Source organism: Rutidosis leptorrhynchoides, chromosome 9 (genome assembly GCF_046630445.1).
Source record: "Rutidosis leptorrhynchoides isolate AG116_Rl617_1_P2 chromosome 9, CSIRO_AGI_Rlap_v1, whole genome shotgun sequence".
Lineage (NCBI taxonomy): Eukaryota > Viridiplantae > Streptophyta > Magnoliopsida > Asterales > Asteraceae > Rutidosis > Rutidosis leptorrhynchoides.
The window spans coordinates 152,455,914-152,478,926 of record NC_092341.1 but is presented as its reverse complement, the minus strand read 5'-3'; the positions used below and the strand labels follow the sequence as shown (position 1 = coordinate 152,478,926).

The following is a 23,013-nucleotide window of genomic DNA, read 5'->3' as shown; positions in this document are numbered from 1 at the left end:
GTTGGTTAGTAGTATGTAATATATTACACACTACCTCATTTTGATCCCAGCCAATTAAAATTCTGGTCCTCCCATTACAAACCGCACTATTAGAACCCCAATTCCAATTAGAACCATAGACAAAAGAACAGAAGAATTCTTTACCACTACTCAGTTGATTAACTTTGCAATGGATCAGTTGGTTAGTAGTATGTAATATATTACACACTACCTCATTTTGATCCCAGCCAATTAAAATTCTGGTCCTCCCATTACAAACCGCACTATTAGAACCTCAATTGTAATGTTTGAAGCAGGTTGTATTTGATAATAAACCTCACTGGTTTTCTCTGTTAAGTCTTTTAGATTCTGAATAGCAGAGCTATCGTCGTTGAGTCCTAACGGATTCTGAATATCGACATCTATCCATATAGTAGACACTTCATTCATTATATATATTCACATACACCGAATACAATTCTATTCATATCATTCATATCACTTCGTAATATTACTTCATATTCATAATTCATATTGAATACGGAGTACTTTGTATCAATCCATATGCATGCATTGCATTAATACCCCTGTCTCCCATATTTATATATTAAGTTATCACGAATTCTCAAACAATAATAAATCACCCGTATGACATCTATATTATCAATACAGTCCGAATCTTTACGAATCCGTTACAAAATTTAAGCAACAATTCCGCAGCAACGAACGTATCTCTTCCTGACAGCCATTTTTATATTATTAGGAAACCAAATGTATTTATATAGTAAAAAAAACGGAAAAAAAAAAGGTTGATAGCGACCTCTGAAATAGTGTTTCCAAGTCTATTGCCCAATAGGAGTGTCCAATTTCGACTTTCATTTTCTAGGATTGATTATATGTATAACATCGATTTGTTAATAATCAATTGCAGAGTGTTTTCACCCGTTCATTGTTGGTTGCAATGGTGATGAACAAGTATAAGTTGAAGAATGATTTTAAAAGCTATAATTTATCTTGCATGGGATGTAGTGCAGGATTGATCTCGAACGTAGTTGTCATTACTAATGAGATATCTATAAGGAAGCTAAAGGGGGAGAAATAAGAAAGGAGATGGATTTTGGCAAATAGCAGTTCGTACCGGTTTAAGTGTAAAAGCGTCGTGTAAACATTTAACCAGACCATTGAACCTCCATCGCATGGTGCTATTAACACTTGAAATGATATTTGTTAATAAACTATATCTCCTTTCTTCATATATTCTCCCATTAAACCAAACCAAATACATTCAATCTAACACGTAACAAATTCTAGTATTTAATGGTAGCTTATGACAATGGTTTTTCTTTTTGTTGTGTTTCTACACGAGAATCAGGGGAGGATCTTAGTGTATCCGTAGGGTGGTATCTGTCTCACCTAGATTTTGAAGAAAAAAAAAATACCAATTTTTTTTTTTACTTAAAAATAAGGTTTTTAGTATTTACCCCCTGTCATTAGTTTTACCCTTTTGAAGTCGGTTCAAGTTCCGTCACTGACGGGAATGAGAATATGAAATGTATAACTTGGAAACGAATTCAAATGGTTTGATTGTATGGAAGTAATGTCACATAGTTTGGTAAGTGTTTTGGATAGACAAAATTGCACGGATGGTCCATCATGTTTGTATCAAAATGCACTGTTAACCTTTATCTTTTTTTTCCGACTTCGATGACCTTGAACTATCACTTTTCGACATGGATGACCCAACTACTAACACCCGTTAGTTTTTGAACGTTAAGTACGCTCACATGCCAAGCACGTGAGGGCAGTTTCGTCCACAAATGCTTTATTCGTTGGAGAATAACCATGGACCATGCACGTATATAAAACTTATATTCAAACTTTTCTCAATCTTTATTAATCACGCATATTCAACCCATGAGCCTTTATCAAATCAGGTCATTTTCGGTCTCGTATTTTTAACCCGCTAGCATAACTAGTTAAATGTCAGGTAATGAAAAACAATTAGATCAATGGATCAAATGTGATCAGAAGAATGAATAACTCTAATGTACTTACGAAAATTTATGGTATCAAACATACAAAACATAAAAAAACTATAAATCAATTATTGTAATTATTGTAGTGTATTATTACATAAAAATGATTATGGTTTCCATGGTGGTGGAGCCATCGGATACAATGGCAGAATGATCGAAAATATAGAGTTCTTGTCAACTCCATCACTACCTGTGGTTGCTGTGAGTGACATAAGTGCAGCAACTAAACCTGAATTTCCTGCCAAGTTAGTTCCGTGTAGCTGTAATTCGAACGCACATCCTTAAACTTGTCAAAACGGTCTGGACAACCAACCATAGCTTCTGTAACGATGTTTGGGTTAGTATATTGTATTTTTAAAGTACATGAATAAAACTTAATAATTATTAATGAATATTATATCAAGTTTGAATATGCGTACGTGATTAAAAAAGATTCAGAAAAATTTGAATATAAGTTTTATATACGTGCCTAGTCTGTGGTTATTCTCAGAATAAAATATTTGTGGACTAAACTGCCCTCACGTGCTTGGCATATGAGCGTACTTGACGTCCAAAAACTAACGGGTGTTAATGGTTGGGTCATCCATGTTAAAAGGTGATAGTTCAGGGTCATCTAAATCGAAAAAAAAAAGATAAAGGTTAACCGTACATTTTGATACAAACATAATAAACCATCCCTGCAATTTTGTCTTTTGGCTAATTAAGAAGAGTTAACGGTTTATTGTTGTAATATGTACACAATTTTTACACATTTTATTTACTATACTTTGCGAACTTTAAAAATTTCTATTGTACTTGCATTTTATAAGTAGTTTATATTTTAATGTCTTAAGCTAGTGTTTTATTAAGCCTCATTCTTTTTAAGTTTCTATAAATACAAATATCAATCAAAGTATATAGCAATCAGACGCTATGAACAAAGGATACAATCATATATACGATTAAGCAACAAACAAACAATTTATATTGAGACAATAATTACAACGCTTTTGTTAAAGATACAACACTGTAATGAAATCTTTGATCTTTAGCAATAACCATGAAATGTACACCACAATCCCCTAACTAGCGACTAGTAAGGATTAGATACCAAAACCACGCACATTTGAACAAGCACATAGGGTTGCAAAACTAAAATTTCCAAAACTAGCGACTAGACGGTGGTACCTGAACATTCCAGAACTAGAAATTTCCAAACATTTATAGGGACATAGGGTTGTATGTTATCACAACCACTACAGTTATAAATAAGACTCGACATGATATATGTCTTGTCGATAAAAAGCATTATGTCGCTCCTAACTGTTCAAATTTTTTAGCTAAGTGAATCACCGCTCGAATTCGCTGAAGAGGCGGTCAACCCATTTTAAGAATCACACAAGCAAAAAAAGAAGCAATTCTTTTACTTGAGCTTAAGGGGGAAAAAAAGTGGCAGGTATATGTTTTTTTTTTTTTTTTTTTTTTTTAATTAAGAAAAAAGCTTAAAAGACAATATGGGGTCGTTTTTAGAAGAGAGATTGAGGGCGATTTTGTGAATAAATGGGAGCATGGTCAAAGTCAGTAATAATTTATTAAATTGATTCCAATGGTAAAAAATAATCCAGTTTCAGTTTCAATTCTTTTTTATTGAGCTAAAATAAAAAAATAAATATATACCTTTTTAGGTAGTGGGTTTGTTATAAAATTATGGTTTCTTTTAGTCAACATTACAAACAACTTGTGTTTATGTATGTCAAAATAGGCAACCATGGTTCAATGGTCAACTTGTCCGGCCAGCCAACTAGTCCCCGACTGACTACAACCTTGCACATATGTAGAGTCTACTAGCCTTGATTCACAGATTAGTTTCTACCTATGTTTTTAAAATAGGTAATATTTTGATTTTAGTCCATACGTGTTGAGGCCGAATTGAAGCCAAGTTTAAACCTGAGTTCGTTTGGATTTGTGAAACACAAGTATAGCCCAAGCTACTAGCCAGGTAAACTTGAGCACCTGGCTCGTGTACACATTTTTTCAACCTAGGTTTGGTCAATAAAAAAAGTCATAGTACAAATTAAAGGGATTCCCATAAGGCAGAACATAACATGTCAAGGAACCTAACCAGAAGTCACATAGTTATCGAAAGACAACAAATAAGTCTTGAATTCTAGGCAGGAAAGGGCCTCAAGATTGTGCAGAATCATACAAAAGTCTCTGGAGTCTGGTTGAGTCTGGTCAGCACGAAAGTTGGGAAATTAGGTGTCTTGCAAAAGGTGTGGTAAATCATGGTCCGAGTCCGAGAATGCGACAGGGTCTAGGGTCCATACTGATAAGGTGGTGGTTCAGGGTAATGGCCTTGTTGTGTTGGGTAGGGTGGATGAGTACTAGTGGTGGTCGTTGTGGTAGGGCCGTGATATGATGTGTGTGAATCGGGAAAGAGACCTTGCTGAGTACCATAGGGGACCGGTGCACCTGGACCACCGTATCCTTGGTATATGTCGCTAGGGTTCAATGGTTGGGAAGAACCATGCATCTCAGCAACAGGGTCAGCACCAACAGCATATGGATCTTGCGGTTTTAGCCTTGCTCCTGGAACCTGTATATCAAAACAATAACTGATTACTTTAAGTCTGTACTTTCAGAGTGACTTGTGAATGGTCAAGATTCTGACCAACAAAAATGAGAAAATATTATCGGTTTGGATAATGTACCATCGAATAAAATAAGTTTCATATGATTACTTGGACCCTTATGAGCCCACCGGTCCTTAAGTGCAAGGTTGGAGAACTCGCGAGTCGGGAGTACTCGGCTGGCACTTTTTGGAGAGTATTCTGCAACTCACTCGGGGAGTACTCGAACGTTGACCAAGTTTGACTTTTTGACCTATTTTGTTTGAGTTTTAACCGATTTATTTAGTGGTCTCAAGTTTTGGCCGAGTAATCCCAAGTTATGACCGAGTTTGAGCGAGTTTGACCGAGTAATTGTACCGGGTACTCAGACCGATCTTAAAACCGAGTACTCGCCGAGTTTTACCGAGTTCAACAACCCTGCTTAAGTGTTTGATAATAAGATCAACTGTACCAGTTTACCTACTACCTTGATTAAGCATCAGAGATCTTAAATATGAATTGGTCCAAACATGTCAAACTTCTAGGAAGAAAATGGAGACAACGGATATGGTAAAAAAAAAAAAAGGTAACGGCAGTTATTTAACAGATTCAATAGTATTTAACGGCTATAGATCAGACAAGCATTTGAAATGATAATTTGCAAAATGTTTCTCGATTTCGTAAGCTCAGATCATAGACGACCCCATTTATATGAGTTTAAGATCTTCTAAAAGTTAAACTAATAAAGTAAGCTTGCATGATATCAATGAATAATTATATGGTGCAACTATGAAAGTAATTCAAAATTCAAAAGAGAATACTCATTTCAACTTCTGGATTGAAACAATCACGATTGTTAGCTTAACCAATTGCTTGATCTTACTTTACGTACATTATAGTAACAAAACACATAAAGCCATATAGCCAGATAAGTAATATGTGTACGACATTAATGCTTAACAGGATGTCAATGGTTCGAGTTAGTATATAAGAGATCGAAAAGTTTAACAACTAACTGACCTCACTAATGTTGTGAGCTCCAGATGCCATACCAGAAACTTGTCCACTGTTTGGCATCTTAAAATCAACAAGACCAGGATACCTATATAAAACATAAACAAAAATATTGATCCAGCTAACACGTAACAAAAAGGTGATAGGTTGGTATTATAAATGAATTGATTGATTGATTTGTAAGTAAGCCGATTTGAGTTGTTTTCTCTCTCGTGGGTCAAACGGTTATTAAATCACCCAAAGCGTTTCTTTCAAAAACAAAAAATCTTGCAGGTCACGGTATTAAAAAAACATATATTAATATTATTAGAACAACTTAATTACAATATTGTATCTACAGACACAATAATATTAGTATTAATCCAAAAATGTTTGCATGTCGACCAGATCATACTAAAATTACCTGTCTGGACCACTATTGTAGAAAACCCCCATTACCCAGACCGATCTGATTTTCCAAAATCCGTTTACTTAATCAGTCAACGCCGGTTAATAGGTCAAAATTGGATTTGTTGGTCAAATTTGAAAAATTAGTCAACATTATAATATGAAACAACTACTTTACCCAGGGGCACGTGGAGGAAGTGGGTAACCATGAGGATCGTATTCCCTTGGAGGAGCTGGATAAGGATGAGGTTCATAATCCCTTAGATAATTAGATTCATACTCTCTTCCAGCGCCCTTCATATAAAATAAAATATAAGATAATATTTAGCGATACAAATAATAATTATCATTTGAAAATCATATAAACTAAGGCGGGAAATATGTATATGTATCTTCAAAAAACGGGGATAGCAATTTACAGCAAAAACATCATACAATATTTTTAATAAGGAGCAAAGCAATTTAGACTAACCTTAAAAGGTGCATAACCACCTCGTATGCCACTAGTAGGAGGTGGACCTTGACTAGCGAAGCTTCCTCGTGGCATGAATCCTGGTAGTGGAGCAGGCTCGGTTCCTGGTTTTGCATCTCGGAGACATCGAGCTCTATATCTTGATGCTATCTCAGCTAAAGCATCTTTAGCCACACCAAAACTCCCAGAAACCTAATATTGTAATAGTAAGCTGTAGCACGCTTGTTTGAAAGATTAAAAGTAAAAAAATTAAAAATAAAAAGCAAATCACCTGCACAAGCTCATCATCTTCACCAGCACATTTGGGTTTTTCTTCCTTAGAGTAAACACGGATGTCTGCTCTTGTTCTTCTCCTCATCTCATTGATCACTTGACCACCTTGTCCAATGATGCAACCAACTTTATTAGATGGAATAAGAAGTCTTGAAGTTATCAGACCTTTCTCATTCGGTTCACTTATTTTATCTTGAAGATATAGAACTGCATCGATCGTTTGTGACCTTGTGTTCCTTAAAACCTGACATGAATCACAGTCACAGTAAGCATTGATTGACGATCCATTTGTAGTAGAGTTGGCATTACCCATTTGACAAGATATGGGTCAACTCAGTTTATGTTTTAGCTATGACAAGTTATATAAAACTAGATCTAATCACTGTTGTAAAAATCCCTGATTACTCCTTTTTAAGAACATACCGACCCAATTTTCCAAAATCCATTTAATTAATCGGTCAATGCCGGTTAAAGGGTCAAATAGGAATTGTTGGTCAAAGTTAATATTGGTCAACATTATATAAGTCTACTAGAATTTTAGAGTTTTTGAAGTGTTGAACGATTAAATTTATGTTTTAAATAATTATGTTAAAGTTTATGTTTATGGTTTTGTTTTATATATAGAAATTTTAATTTTGAAAATAATTACTCGTATTTAAATGTATAAAAAAACTCCAATCTGATTAATCCCCCGAGTTGCTGATTACTCCATACTCCCTGAGTAGCGAATTTTGCAACCTTGGATTTAATAAAAACACAGTTTGAACAGGCAAAGTTGCCCAAAGAGTATTCTTTAAATGCATATAAACTCCTTAATTGTTTTATTCAGTAGAAATTATAGTTTAAAAAATAAAACTATTCTAATCGTACCTGATACACTATTTTACAAAAAATTTAAATAAAAAATCAAACGATTACAGCAACTACCCAAAACTTCTTGACACGTTACCCAACCTGCCCATTCTGTAACCTCTAATTTGCATTGTTAAATTGATACTAATGATTAACTAATTGCATATATGCAAACATTCTTAAAGATCACACGTTACTGACCTCAAATGCGGACACACAAATGACTCGCTCATCCGACTCTGCGGATGGTTCATCCACATGTATGCTTGTTCTAGTTTCTTGTTGTAACTGCCTTACATTAGCGCCCCCTTTACCAATTAGCCCTCCAATTTTAGCTGCTGAACAAAGAATTTTCATTGAAAATTCAACTGGAGTATCCTCACCAGCATGATCACCATTAAAACCATCGTTTCCAAATCTGGGAGGCTCGTTACTATACATGCCCATCCATGGTAAGGGTTGTGCACCACGTGCATTTGAACCACGATCAGGCCGCATGAAATTCATAGAAGGCATATTGTCCATGGGGGGACCAGGACGATGCGAACCGTGGCCACCGCTGCTGTGGAAACTTGATGGAGGTTTGTCCTTGCGTGGATTATGATGCAACAATGTAGTCACTTCGTGCAGAGCTCTTTTTGCAATAGCTGGTGTAGCTGATATCTGAATGGTTAAAAGATAAGTGAGATATATGTTCCTCACAGATGCATCGATAAAAAAATATAGAGGCATATGTATCTGTCACTCACGTACAAGATGTAAAATTAAGCGTGTAGCAACAGTGTTTTTGTAGTAGCCAAAATAATAATAATAAATAATAATCATAATAATCATGATTAATAATAATAATAATAATAATAATAATAATAATAATAATAATAATAATAATATAATAACAATTAACAATAAAAGATGAAAGATACTCCGTAATAATTAATACTGTAATAATTACATAAAAGGATTTATCTAACGACACCCCGTTGTGATATTTTTTATTTTATAGGGGATCTTAGTCCTTTATTTATAGTTCTTGCATTAACCGGTCTCGGGTATTTTAGCATGCATAAGTGTATAGTACATGACGGAAAGGGTTGTCGTTAAAGTGCATATATTATATTGTACATTTGAATAACCGCCACCAAAAAGTCAATATTAACCATAATGTACAATACACTTATGCATGTCAACGAGAAACCTTAGGGTTGTCGTTAAGGTCGTTAAGGTGCATAAATATATTGTATATTTGAATAACCACCATCAAAAATTTAATATTAACCAATATGTACAATACACTTATGCATGTTAACGACAGCCGGTGCATAATTGTACATAAAAATTACAATTAAAAGTAAAGATCATATCTCGATTGTTAAACAGATAATATCTCGATAGTTAAAGAGATGATATCTCGATTGTTAAATATGAATAATCAATAGTAAAACAAAAAATAAAGATTATATCTCGATTGTTAAAGAGATGATTGCATATAAAAGCTGGCCAGTTGTCGTATTCACGAATTCTTTTTACCTTGTGAGGAGGTAGAAAATACCATATTACCGCTAATAAACAAAACGTTGGTAAGTTTTTAATACAATTAGTCAGTTAATAAGTCCCAGTATATAAAGTGGATAGAATCATAGAACACACACTCCTCATGTTTCTGTAGATAGACACAACATATACATAATACATAATCAGTATAAAAATAAGATAATTACCTGCACCAGTTCATCAGTACTCAAAGCACATGTAGGAAGCTGATCTGTAGGTAAAACGCGTATGCTTGCACCAGTCTCACTCCTTAATCTCTGAATGACATCACCTTTCTTCCCCAAAACACACCCAACAGTATTATTTGGAACAAGCATACGTGCAGTTACAACCGTACCTTCATCAGTTTCAACTACACCAATCAAGTCTTCCGCAACAATCTTATCATGAATTTTTAAAAAAGCAGCTTGGGCTGCACAATACAACTCCAACTCATTGTTATTTTGTAACGGCAGCATTGCAGAAGGACTGGATACTGTTATTACTCTTTCTTCTGAACCAGGTACTGTTTCAGCAACACTGATTTTAGCTTGCGTTTCTTCTCGTAAAGCTTTGATTATTCCACCACCTTTTCCAATTACACCACCGATTTTTCCTATTGGACATAATATTCGGTAGCTTGTTTCTGGAGTATGAGAGGTTTCAGAAGATGGGTCACCAAATTTGCCTCTTTTATTACCACCTTGCTTATTACGGGAGTTAGGTCGTTTCTTGAAAGATGATCTCATGTTCCCTTCGATACAGCCACAAAATCTATAACTGAACCACAAATGAAATATATAAAACGTGAATATAAGTTCAAAAAAATCTGGGAAATCTAAATATAAGCTACTGAATTCAGGAATTGTATTTAATTTGTTGAGTATTTAAGTTAGTTCTCCATATACGAAAGTGACCCTAGATCTCTAAGTCATCCATAAGGCCAACCATCTGGTGCAACATAAATTTATAGTTCCATTTCTTTTGCAAGAATCGAGATTCGACTCAACGAAAATTATTATTGATAATTTTAAGTAAACCAGATTGATAATGAAGTAGATCCACACATTATTATCAGCACACTTACCAAATGCATACTTTTTGGTTGTTCCCAACTACGCCTAAAGCATTTTTTTTTTTTAATAATTTATTAGGATTGGATAAAACAGAACCCATACGTTTCATGCTACACCAGAACAGTATTTGATTAATTTCACAATTCGACATCTATTCTATTCTATTCTATTCTGTTTACTGATTATAAGAGAAAGATGATTAAAATTACTATTAAACTTGAAGAAATATATCAAATTTAGAACCCAGAATAAACTATGTATTATGATTATGATTATTATGTTAATGTTAATGTTAATTTATTTAGAATTCCAGCAATTGAGAAATAAATAAATATTAGATAAAGACGTACCAAATGAAGAATCGTTAAGGGAAATTCACCGAAAGAGATAATCTGGAAGTTGAAATTAGGGCTATATTTCGTGTTATGTTTTCATTTTGTTTTCGGATCCTTGGTTTGGGCGTTCTATTTATTGATGTGGGCCGAAATGGACTTGCTGTGAATAACAAAAAGGTACTCCGTAAGTTATGGGAAATTGTTTAAAATACCCTTTTTTTTTTTTTTTTTATTTTTTTTTTTTTTTTAGGCTTCAAACAAAATACATTTTTTTTTAAAAAATTGTCTTTTTACACCATTCGGGGACATTAACAAGATGCATATATAAGAATATCCCCATCATTCCGGGACACCCTTCGGATATGATATAAATTTCGAAGTACTAAAGCATCCGGTACTTTGGATGGGGCTTGTTGGGCCCGATAGATCTATCTTTAGGATTCGCGTCAATTAGGGTGTCTGTTCCCTAATTCTTAGATTACCAGACTTACTAAAAAGGGGCATATTCGATTTCGATAATTCAACCATAGAATGTAGTTTCACGTACTTGTGTCTATTTTGTAAATCATTTATAAAACCTGCATGTATTCTCATTCTAAAAATATTAGATTTTAAAAGTGAGACTATAACTCACTTTCACAGATTTTTACTTCGTCGGGAAGTAAGACTTGGCCACTGGTTGATTCACGAACCTATAACAATATATACATATATATCAAAGTATGTTCAAAATATATTTACAACACTTTTAATATATTTTGATGTTTTAAGTTTATTAAGTCAGCTGTCCTTGTTAGTAACCTACAACTAGTTGTCCACAGTTAGATGTACAGAAATAAATCGATAAATATTATCTTGAATCAATCCACGACCCAGTGTATACGTATCTCAGTATTGATCACAACTCAAACTATATATATTTTGGAATCAACCTCAACCCTGTATAGCTAACTCCAACATTCACATATAGAGTGTCTATGGTTGTTCCGAAATATATATAGATGTGTCGACATGATAGGTCGAAACATTGTATACGTGTCTATGGTATCTCAAGATTACATAATATACCATACAAGTTGATTAAGTTATGGTTGGAATAGATTTGTTACCAATTTTCACGTAGCTAAAATGAGAAAAATTATCCAATCTTGTTTTACCCATAACTTCTTCATTTTAAATCCGTTTTGAGTGAATCAAATTGCTATGGTTTCATATTGAACTCTATTTTATGAATCTAAACAGAAAAGTATAGGTTTATAGTCGAAAAAATAAGTTACAAGTCATTTTTGTAAAGGTAGTCATTTCAGTCGAAAGAACGACGTCTAGATGACCATTTTAGAAAACATACTTCCACTTTGAGTTTAACCATAATTTTTGGATATAGTTTCATGTTCATAATAAAAATCATTTTCTCAGAATAACAACTTTTAAATCAAAGTTTATCATAGTTTTTAATTAACTAACCCAAAACAGCCCGCGGTGTTACTACGACGGCGTAAATCCGGTTTTACGGCGTTTTTCGTGTTTTCAGGTTTTAAATCATTAAGTTAGCATATCATATAGATATAGAACATGTGTTTAGTTGATTTTAAAAGTCAAGTTAGAAGGATTAACTTTTGTTTGCGAACAAGTTTAGAATTAACTAAACTATGTTCTAGTGATTACAAGTTTAAACCTTCGAATAAGATAGCTTTATATGTATGAATCGAATAATGTTATGAACATCATTACTACCTTAAGTTCCTTGGATAAACCTACTGGAAAATATAAAAATGGATCTAGCTTCAATGGATCCTTGGATGGCTCGAAGTTCTTGAAGCAGAATCATGACACGAAAACAAGTTCAAGTAAGATCATCACTTGAAATAAGATTGTTATAGTTATAGAAATTGAACCAAAGTTTGAATATGATTATTACCTTGTATTAGAATGATAACCTACTGTAAGAAAAAAAAAGATTTCTTGAGGTTGGATGATCACCTTACAAGATTGGAAGTGAGCTAGCAAACTTGAAAGTATTCTTGATTTTATGTAACTAGAACTTGTAGAATATATGAAGAACACTTAGAACTTGAAGATAGAACTTGAGAGAGATCAATTAGATGAAGAAAATTGAAGAATGAAAGTGTTTGTAGGTGTTTTTGGTCGTTGGTGTATGGATTAGATATAAAGGATATGTAATTTTGTTTTCATGTAAATAAGTCATGAATGATTACTCATATTTTTGTAATTTTATGAGATATTTCTTGCTAGTTGCCAAATGATGGTTCCCACATGTGTTAGGTGACTCACATGGGCTGCTAAGAGCTGATCATTGGAGTGTATATACCAATAGTACATACATCTAAAAGCTGTGTATTGTACGAGTACGAATACGGGTGCATACGAGTAGAACTGTTGATGAAACTGAACGAGGATGTAATTGTAAGCATTTTTGTTAAGTAGAAGTATTTTGATAAGTGTATTGAAGTCTTTCAAAAGTGTATAAATACATATTAAAACACTACATGTATATACATTTTAACTGAGTCGTTAAGTCATCGTTAGTCGTTATATGTAAGTGTTGTTTTGAAACCTTTAGGTTAACGATCTTGTTAAATGTTATTAACCCGATGTTTATAATATCAAATGAGATTTTAAATTATTATATTATCATGAAATTATCATGTATGAATATCTCTTAATATGATATATATACATTAAATGTCTTTACAACGATAATCGTTACATATATGTCTCGTTTAAAAATCATTAAGTTAGTAGTATTGTTTTTACATATGTAGTTCATTGTAAATATACTTAATGATATGTTTACTTATCATAGTATCATGTTAACTATATATATATCCATATATATGTCATCATATAGTTTTTACAAGTTTTAACGTTCGTGAATCACCGGTCAACTTGGGTGGTCAATTGTCTATATGAAACATATTTCAATTAATCAAGTCTTAACAAGTTTGATTGCTTAACATGTTGGAAACATTTAATCATGTAAATATCAATCTCAATTAATATATATAAACATGGAAAAGTTCGGGTCACTACAACACATATATGCACCTAGACGTCAAATGAAATATATATATGATGTATATATATTATCCAAATAACGAAATAAATATTTTGAATTAATTAATTGTTTAATTAATTTATTAATCATAAACTAATAGAAATTGATTTTCTATTAATGTCATGTTGATGCTGGTTCCTTACGTTTAAATACAAAAGGAAAAAATCTTTACAAATTTGTTTGTCAAATAAATGGTTATTCTTGTTGGCCACTGATGTGCGTAGAGGTGTATACAAAATAGTTATATTTTTTTGCTACAAAATACTATTAAATACGATACAATTTTACACAAGTGATTTATTTATTTATAGAGTGGATATACCTAAACCTTGCTACAATACTTATAGACAGTGTACCTAATCGTACAGTAGTGTAGTTTTTAGTAAGTCCGGTTCGTCCACAGGGAACTCGCCAAGTTTAACGCTATATTTTTTAACTTATAATTGTAAAAATATAAAAATATATATAAGTAGTATTATTATTATAAAAGGGGGTTTTTACCGTTTAATGACCGGTTTGTCGATTTTAAAACTTAAGTCGCAGTTAAAACCTAATGTAAAATATTAAATATATAAAAGACTTAATTTAAAGCGTAAAGTAAACAACAAAAATAAAATTGTGATAATTAAAAAGTACGATAATTAAAAGTGCAATTAAATAAAATGACAGTAAATAAAAGTGCGATAATTAAAAGTGCAATTAAATATGAAATAAATGAATTATGCTTATTTAAACTTCCGTAATCATGATGTTTGACGTGTTGTTTTTAGTTTAGTACCATGGGTTAATTGTTCTTTGTCTTGGATTATTCGATATGTCCATACGGATTTGTCCATAATAGTCCATCAGTCATAAATATAAAGTGCGAGTCTTCGTCAAATTATCCTTATACCTGAAGTCAAATATTCCAACTAATTGGGGATTCGAATTGTAACAAGGTCTTAATACTTTGTTTAATGAATACACCAAGTTATCGACTGCGTGTAGTCCAAGGTTTTACTACTTTGTTAACAATTACACCAATTACCCTTGAATGTAATCCACCCCTGTTTCAACAAGTCTATTAGCTATTAATCCAGTTCCGTGTCCGGTAAAATGAACAATTATTGGTATTTATAGATATCCCGCCCACCGTATCCAGTCAAGCGTATGTGGTTATATATAAATACGTCAAATTATAAGTCTATATATTAAATTAACGAGGTATCTTTTAGTTAATATAAAGCCCATTAATAGCCCATAGTCTAATTTCCACAAGTGTCGTTCTTTTATCTAAACCCCAATTATGGTCCAAAACCCAATTAACCAATTTTAATATTTAGTCCAACATCACGATTACTTCGGCATTAAATAAGCATAATAATAACTTAGCTACAAGACATTAATTTAAAAAGGTTGAACATAACTTACAATGATTAAAAATAGCGTAGCGTTACACGGACAGAATTTCGACTTACACCCTTACAACATTCGCTAACTGATGTCAAAGCTAAGGGGTATAAAATACTATTAAATTTTACAAGGAAATACTATTAAATACGATACAATTTTACACAAGATATTTATTTATTTAGATAATGGATATACCTAAACCTTGCTACAACACTATAGGCAGTGTACCTAATCGTAGAGTAGTATAGTTTTTAGTAAGTCCGGTTCGTTCCACAGGGAGCGGGCTTATTGCACACTATATTTTTAAACAATTATATTTGTACAAAATATATTATATTAATAATATATAAAAGGGGGTTTACCGTTTAATGACCGGTTTGTCGATTTTATATTTTAAGCGAAGCGTAAAGTAAATGACGATATTTAACTAACAATATAAAATAAATAACAATAATTAAAATGACAATAAATAAAAGTACGAGGAAATATGAAATAAAATATATTATGCTTATTTAAACTTCCGTAACCATGATGGTTGACGTGTTGATTTTAGTTTTATGCCCATGGGTTAATTATCCTTTGTCCTGGATTATTTAATATGTCCATCTGGTTTTTGTCCATAACAGTCCATCAGTCATAAATATAAAGTGCGAGTGTCCTCGTCAAATTATCCTTATACCCGAAGTCAAATATTCCAACTAATTGAGGACTTAAACTGTAACAAGGTTTTAATACGTTGTTTAATAATTACACCAGGATATCAACTGCGTGTAACCCAAGGTTTTAATACTTTGTTATCAATTATGCCAAGTGTCCTTGTACATAATTTCACCCCTGTTTTAATAATTCCATAGACTATTAATCCATTCCCGTATCCGGTTAAATGAACGATTATTCGTACATATAAATATCCCGCCCATCGTGTCCGATCGAGTGTATATGGTTATTTATAGGTACGTCCAATTGTAAATCTTTATATTAAAATTAACAAACTATCATTTAGCTAAACAAATATAAATCCCATTAATAGCCCATAGTCTAATTTCCACAAGTGTCGTTCTTTTGTCCAAACCCCAATTATGGTACAAAGCCCAATTACCCCGTCTTTAATATTTAGTCCAACATCATGATTACTTTAGCTCAAATAAGCATAATAATAACTTAAGTACGAGACATTAATTTAAAAAGGAGAACATAACTTACATTGAGTATTTATCGCGTAGTGTTACACGGACAGAATTTCGACTTCAAAAACTCGTAAAATAACCTTTACATAACCCGAACTAATCTAATATAAAACTACCCTATACTATATATATTATATATATATTTATTTATTTATTTATTACAGAGTATTATTATTATTATTTATATTTAAACTCGCAGAATTCGTGGTCTTTTATAGGCATTTTGATTTCTGACAGCTCCGCGAGTCGTGGAGTTTTAAGCCTTCAAACTCCGCGAGTCGTGGAGTTTGAAAATCCAGCTCACAAACTTTTGGCTCCTAGCTTGTCGACATAATAAATATATAAATATAAAATATAAATAATTAATATAATTATTTATATATTATATTATATTCTTGTGCATAGTAGACTTGTAATTTTTGGTCCATTGCGTCGGGCGTTGATAGTTGGCTCGTGTACCGGTTCCGGATTTTCGAACGTCCTTTCGTATAATTTAATATCTTGTACTTTGCGTTTTGTAACTTGTACTCTTGTCATTTTTAGACGTTTTTCATCAATAAATTGAACCTTTTGAATTGTATCTTGTACATTTGAGCTTTTTGGACGTTTTTGTCTTCAAATCTTCGTTTTCGCCTTTTATCTTCGCACTTATTTATTTAAACAATTACAATAAAAATATAATACAATTACATATGAAAACCTATTATTTAGGAGGGATATTGCTATGAAATATATGTTCCTTTTTAGCCTTATCAAATATCCCCACACTTGAGCGTTGCTTGTCCTCAAGCAATACAGAACTTGAAATAAAAACATACATGAATCACTTTTTTATTCATCACACTTTGTACATCAGTGATTTTGATATGGTGGTATAAACAATGATAATAACGATAGAACCATGGTTAAAGGTGGGTGTGTCATCCACAGTTGCCTCGGGTTTAGGTCAACGACACTTGCAATCAAATAGCCGATTTACTTTCGGTTTCCAAAGCAAAGTGCACATTTGAAAGGCGGTTTACAGTCCCACATGACTATGAAAATTTAAATCCTTAAGGAAGTTAGATCTTTATGAAAACATTTGATCTTTTGAAAATTCAATCTAACTTTTACCCTAGATAAGTTTTCCGGAATAACCCTTCACCGGTGTTTGCAAAATATTTTTGTGGGTTTTGTGGGTTTCAGATTTGAAAATTTTAGCTCAAAACTTATGGTTTTGTATCACCCACTTGCTAACCTTGTATTGGGAAAGCAACACGTCCAGTATACTTGCTCCGTATATTACCTTTCGATAAACTACCGTTTGGTTATAAAGGAAAGCGTTGAACAAGCAACTGTTAAGGCAATGTCCCCTGACATGCTTTTAATTATGGTCTATAACGTGTCGGACACAATTACTATCCTTTGTAGGAGCAATAGTAAAGCTCACCCTTATAATTTTTTGATCTGGCACAAGGTCCTGTCTTCGACCATGCTATGCAACCACCGTTCTTACGGTTGACACCCGATTTGGTTCAGGTGACCTAATGAATTCCAGGTGAATTCCTAGGATTTTACGTTCAATGGTAATGAACGCATTGAAAATGGGTTTTCAGAAAACAAATCGGTTTATAATTTTGATCAAAATATTTTCTCGTTCAAGCTCGAGTTTAGATATCATTGAATTCCATGAGTTTGAATTCTCAATCTTTAAGGTCAATCTCAAAGATTGAGTAATATCAGTCTTAAAAGCTGATTTTTAATCTTTAAGGAGATTATCCTTTCTGGGGATCTGATTCATTAGTCTTATCAAGCTAATTTGCACGGTGTCCCCCCCATTGTACGAGATAAATCCTTCTCATGGTTAGGATAAATCTGACCACTTGGCCACCCTGTTTGATGCTGAGGTCCGTGGATTTTCTGCTGATTTTAGTGATGACTTTTCTAGATTTTTCGTCAACCTACAGCTGGTCTGGACGACAACTTCTTGACCTAAATCAAGAAGCGCGTGTCTTTTTCGGAAGACTTTACTTCCTTTTAATGATGGAATTGATTCATCGTGTAGATCCATCTTTTCTTTTCTTTCATCGGGTAAAATAGTTAATTTAGTCCAAAACAAAAGCACCTGCAATAACTTTACGGAAACATGTGCTAGATAGTTTTTAATTGAATAACTAGGTACATTCTCCCCACACTTAGTTTCTTTCTTTGCCTTTTTATTCTCCTTTATTCCATTTTAAATGAATTCAAGCGTTTTAGGGTGTTTCTCAATTTATGTCCTTTCCGAGGTAACGATAATTTTGGTATTAACACCTAGTTTTCACCGTTCATAAATATATATAAACATGATTTTAAATTCATTTAGTTGAAAATTTTTCAAATTTTCATAAAATTTGGTAAATAAACCAAGTATAAACCCGAGAGAATTTATAACCCATCCCCATACTTGAGATCATGCAATGCCCTCATTAGCATGAAATCAGACTATAATTATAAATTCATGAGGGTGATTAGTGTAGAAAAGTGATAAAAATACCCATTTTGTAATTACAAAGCTCATTGAATGATAGATGGCGCGCCTCATCGTTCATTCCTTCTTGTTTTATCACACATGCTTTTTTCAAAAACGGCTGCTTTTCTGAACTATTTACTAATATTTGAAAAAGCGTCTTTTACCCTAATCATGCATTTTTATTAACGAGTTATGCACTAACCCGAACCCCTAATTTAACGTTAAGTGGGGTTAGACTTCCCCATACTTAGCTGACGACATGTGAAGTCGGTAGAATAAGTTCCACGAATTAAAATAGTGAGCCAGTTATTTACATCTCGGGTGGTGTATAATATATCAATGGGTTTAAAGTTTAGACTCACCCGATCGTCACTACTTAATTCTTTTTTAAGTGTAGCTTTTAGTAAATGGATATGTCTCTTTTCTGGTTCTTGGTCAAATGGATCGATATACACCGACATACATATTATAGGGTGGACAATTCCTAACATTTCCTTCCTTTTATTCTCGGGATTAAAGGTTTCACCTCTATTACCCAATTGGGTGAAATCTGAGGTGTCATTATCTATTACAGCTCGTAGTTCATCTTCGATAGATGACTCATCTATTAAGAATATTGGGTTAGAAGGTTGTGGAATGGTGAATTTCGGGATCGAAGTAGATTCTTCTTCATTAACGGTACTTATCGGTCCCACCACTTTGGTATTGGGGGTAAAATTTTCAACGTTATCGTTTTCCCAAGAGTACAAATTTGTCTTCCTTATTTCTTCTTCATCCATAGATGGATCGATGATTTCGTCGGTAGAGGCTAATGTGTCGATATGTTGTGAAATTGGTAAAACTGAATAAAAAGTATCATCGGGATAGTTGGTGATTTCGGAGCTCTCGAATTCATCAAAATTCGATGATATGAGATTTTCTTGCACACGACTCCTCAGATCAACAGGTGTGTAATCTGATAGAGTTTCAGCTTGCCTATTTACAAACTCTCTCATTTGTTCATTTTGAGCATCAAGTTCTTCGAGTTTGATTTTCATATTGTCTAATAAATTTTCAGACACGTAATTTTCCGCGTCTACTGGTTGTTGAGTTTCGAAATATTCTTGGGAATAATCCCAATTTGAATTGTATTCTTCATAATCATTCCATTCAGGTTCCGTGGGTACGTAATTTTCCATAGGAACGTAATAATAACATTCCCATGTTGAGTGATAATCTCCACAGATTTCACAACCAGTTATTGTTTCGTCATTCGTGATCCAAGATTGACCGAACGAATTGTCATCAACACCCGTTTGAGAGTATTGATTTAATTGATTTTGGATATCAAAAAGAGTTTCCATAGCCTTGTTTTCAAAATTTTCCATTTTATTGCGATGGCCAAATTTTAGCTATAATGTGGTGCATTTACTAATTATCCTATTAGTTATAAAAATAGAAAAACTTATATAAGTTGTCCAATTAATAGACTTTTCTGCTTTTGCCCACGTTTCGAATAGCCAAAAGATACAGCAGGGAGCCAGAACCCTTTAAATCGGAAGCTCACAACTCAGCCACTAACAAATCTAACTATTACTACGAAGCAGAAAATTGTCAACGTCCATTAATTTAACCACTTAAATAATTTTTCTTTCCGTTTGAGATATTAGATAAGAAATAGAGAAAATTTCTAAGTCCTAAAAAAATTAAAGCGTCGAGAAATAAGAAAGAAAAAGAAGTGCGTCAAAAAATATAGTAAAATAAAAGTGTCGAAAAATAATAGGCGTCGAAAAATAAAAATAAGAAAGTAGCGCTTCGAAACTTAAAAAGGAATTAAAAACTAAGAATTAAAAGTTGCGTCTAAAAATATTAAAGCTTAAAAGAAAAACTATATCCCAAATGGTAATAACTTAAAAAGGTACTAAAATATAAAAACGGCGTCGCAAAATTCTAAAGCACCTAAATCTTAGTCTAAAGAAAAAGCTCTTAAGGGATTTTATGACAAAGCCTAAAAATCTAGAAATAAAAATAACTACGGCAAAAACTATGACTTAAAACTAAGTACGAGCGATAAAATACAAATATTACGCTAAAACAAATAAAAAGATACAAAATATAAAAATAATCTTAAAGTTGTAAAAAGTACAATTTTTATAAAAATATTATTTTTATATTTTTATTTTATAAAAGTATTAATTTATATATAAATAAAACTAATTAAAATTTAAAATACAATTTAATTAAAAATTAAAACTAATTATATTAAACTAATAAAGTAATTAGGGTTTAAAAATAATAATAAATAATATTACTCCGTAATTAAAGCAAAAATAGGGTTTCTGTCAGCGTGTCTGAGCAGCTCCGCGAGTTGCGGCGTTTTAAGCCTGCAAACTCCGCGAGTCGTGGAGTTTGCATTTTCGTTTTTTTTTTTATATTATTTTTCTAAAAATATATATATTTATACAAAAATAAATTAAAAATATAGAGTTTCGCCGAATTCCCCGGCAGCGGCGCCAAAAATACTTGATGCCAAAGCTAAGGGGTATAAAATACTATTAAATTTTACAAGTAAATACTATTAAATACGATACAATTTTACACAAGATATTTATTTATTTAGAGAATGGATATACCTAAACCTTGCTACAACACTATAGGCAGTGTACCTAATCGTAGAGTAGTATAGTTTTTAGTAAGTCCGGTTCGTTCCACAGGGAGCGGGCTTATTGCACACTATATTTTTAAACAATTATATTTGTACAAAATATATTATATTAATAATATATAAAAGGGGGTTTACCGTTTAATGACCGGTTTGTCGATTTTATATTTTAAGCGAAGCGTAAAGTAAATGACGATATTTAACTAACAATATAAAATAAATAACAATAATTAAAATGACAATAAATAAAAGTACGAGGAAATATGAATAAAATATATTATGCTTATTTAAACTTCCGTAACCATGATGGTTGACGTGTTGATTTTAGTTTTATGCCCATGGGTTAATTATCCTTTGTCCTGGATTATTTAATATATCCGTCTGGTTTTTGTCCATAACAGTCCATCAGTCATAAATATAAAGTGCGAGTGTCCTCGTCAAATTATCCTTATACCCGAAGTCAAATATTCCAACTAATTGGGGACTTAAACTGTAACAAGGTTTTAATACTTTGTTTAATAATTACACCAGGATATCAACTGCGTGTAACCCAAGGTTTTAATACTTTGTTATCAATTATGCCAAGTGTCCTTGTACATAATTTCACCCCTGTTTTAATAATTCCATAGACTATTAATCAATTCCCGTATCCGGTTAAATGAACGATTATTCGTACATATAAATATCCCGCCCATCGTGTCCGATCGAGTGTATATGGTTATTTATAGGTACGTCCAATTGTAAATCTTTATATTAAAATTAACAAACTATCATTTAGCTAAACAAATATAAAGCCCATTAATAGCCCATATTCTAATTTCCACAAGTGTCGTTCTTTTGTCCAAACCCCAATTATGGTACAAAGCCCAATTACCCCGTCTTTAATATTTAGTCCAACATCATGATTACTTTAGCTCAAATAAGCATAATAATAACTTAAGTACGAGACATTAATTTAAAAAGGAGAACATAACTTACATTGAGTATTTATCGCGTAGTGTTACACGGACAGAATTTCGACTTCAAAAACTCGTAATATAACCTTTACATAACCAGAACTAATCTAATATAAAACTACCCTATACTATATATATATTTATTTATTTATTTATTACAGAGTATTATTATTATTATTTATATTTAAACTCGCAGAATTCGTGGTCTTTTATAGGCATTTTGATTTCTGACAGCTCCGCGAGTCGTGGAGTTTTAAGCCTTCAAACTCCGCGAGTCGTGGAGTTTGAAAATCCAGCTCACAAACTTTTGGCTCCTAGCTTGTCGACATAATAAATATATAAATATAAAATATAAATAATTAATATAATTATTTATATATTATATTATATTCTTGTGCATAGTAGACTTGTAATTTTTGGTCCATTGCGTCGGGCGTTGATAGTTGGCTCGTGTACCGGTTCCGGATTTTCGAACGTCCTTTCGTATAATTTAATATCTTGTACTTTGCGTTTTGTAACTTGTACTCTTGTCATTTTTAGACGTTTTTCATCAATAAATTGAACCTTTTGAATTGTATCTTATACATTTGAGCTTTTTGGACGTTTTTGTCTTCAAATCTTCATTTTTGCCTTTTGTCTTCGCACTTATTTATTTAAACAATTACCATAAAAATATAATACAATTACATATGAAAACCTATTATTTAGGAGGGATATTGCTATGAAAT

At 32.5% G+C, this 23,013-nt stretch overlaps 1 protein-coding gene across 1 annotated transcript; it reads right to left on the bottom strand.

Moving 5' to 3' along the window:
* Positions 1 to 4,077: 4,077 nt before the first annotated feature.
* On the bottom strand, positions 4,078 to 10,639 carry LOC139865994 (KH domain-containing protein At4g18375-like). Its single transcript, XM_071854119.1, has 8 exons — positions 10,558 to 10,639; positions 9,320 to 9,911; positions 7,803 to 8,264; positions 6,748 to 6,993; positions 6,477 to 6,668; positions 6,183 to 6,298; positions 5,624 to 5,705; positions 4,078 to 4,590 (listed from the first exon to the last, which is right to left on the bottom strand). The coding sequence occupies exons 2-8, from the start codon at positions 9,878 to 9,880 to the stop codon at positions 4,309 to 4,311; spliced, it is 1,941 nt and encodes a 646-aa protein (XP_071710220.1). The 5' UTR covers positions 9,881 to 9,911; positions 10,558 to 10,639; the 3' UTR covers positions 4,078 to 4,308.
* Between the last annotated feature and the right edge of the window lie 12,374 nt (positions 10,640 to 23,013).

Coding starts and splice junctions, on each gene's coding strand:
- LOC139865994 (XM_071854119.1), bottom strand. CDS start 9,880: ATGAGATCATCTTTCAAGAAACGACCTAACTCCCGTAATAAGCAAGGT. Junction 8,265..9,319: donor GTACTGATGAACTGGTGCAG/GTAATTATCTTA, acceptor TTAACCATTCAG/ATATCAGCTACACCAGCTAT. Junction 5,706..6,182: donor CTTCCTCCACGTGCCCCTGG/GTAAAGTAGTTG, acceptor TGTTTTATATAG/GTATCCTGGTCTTGTTGATT.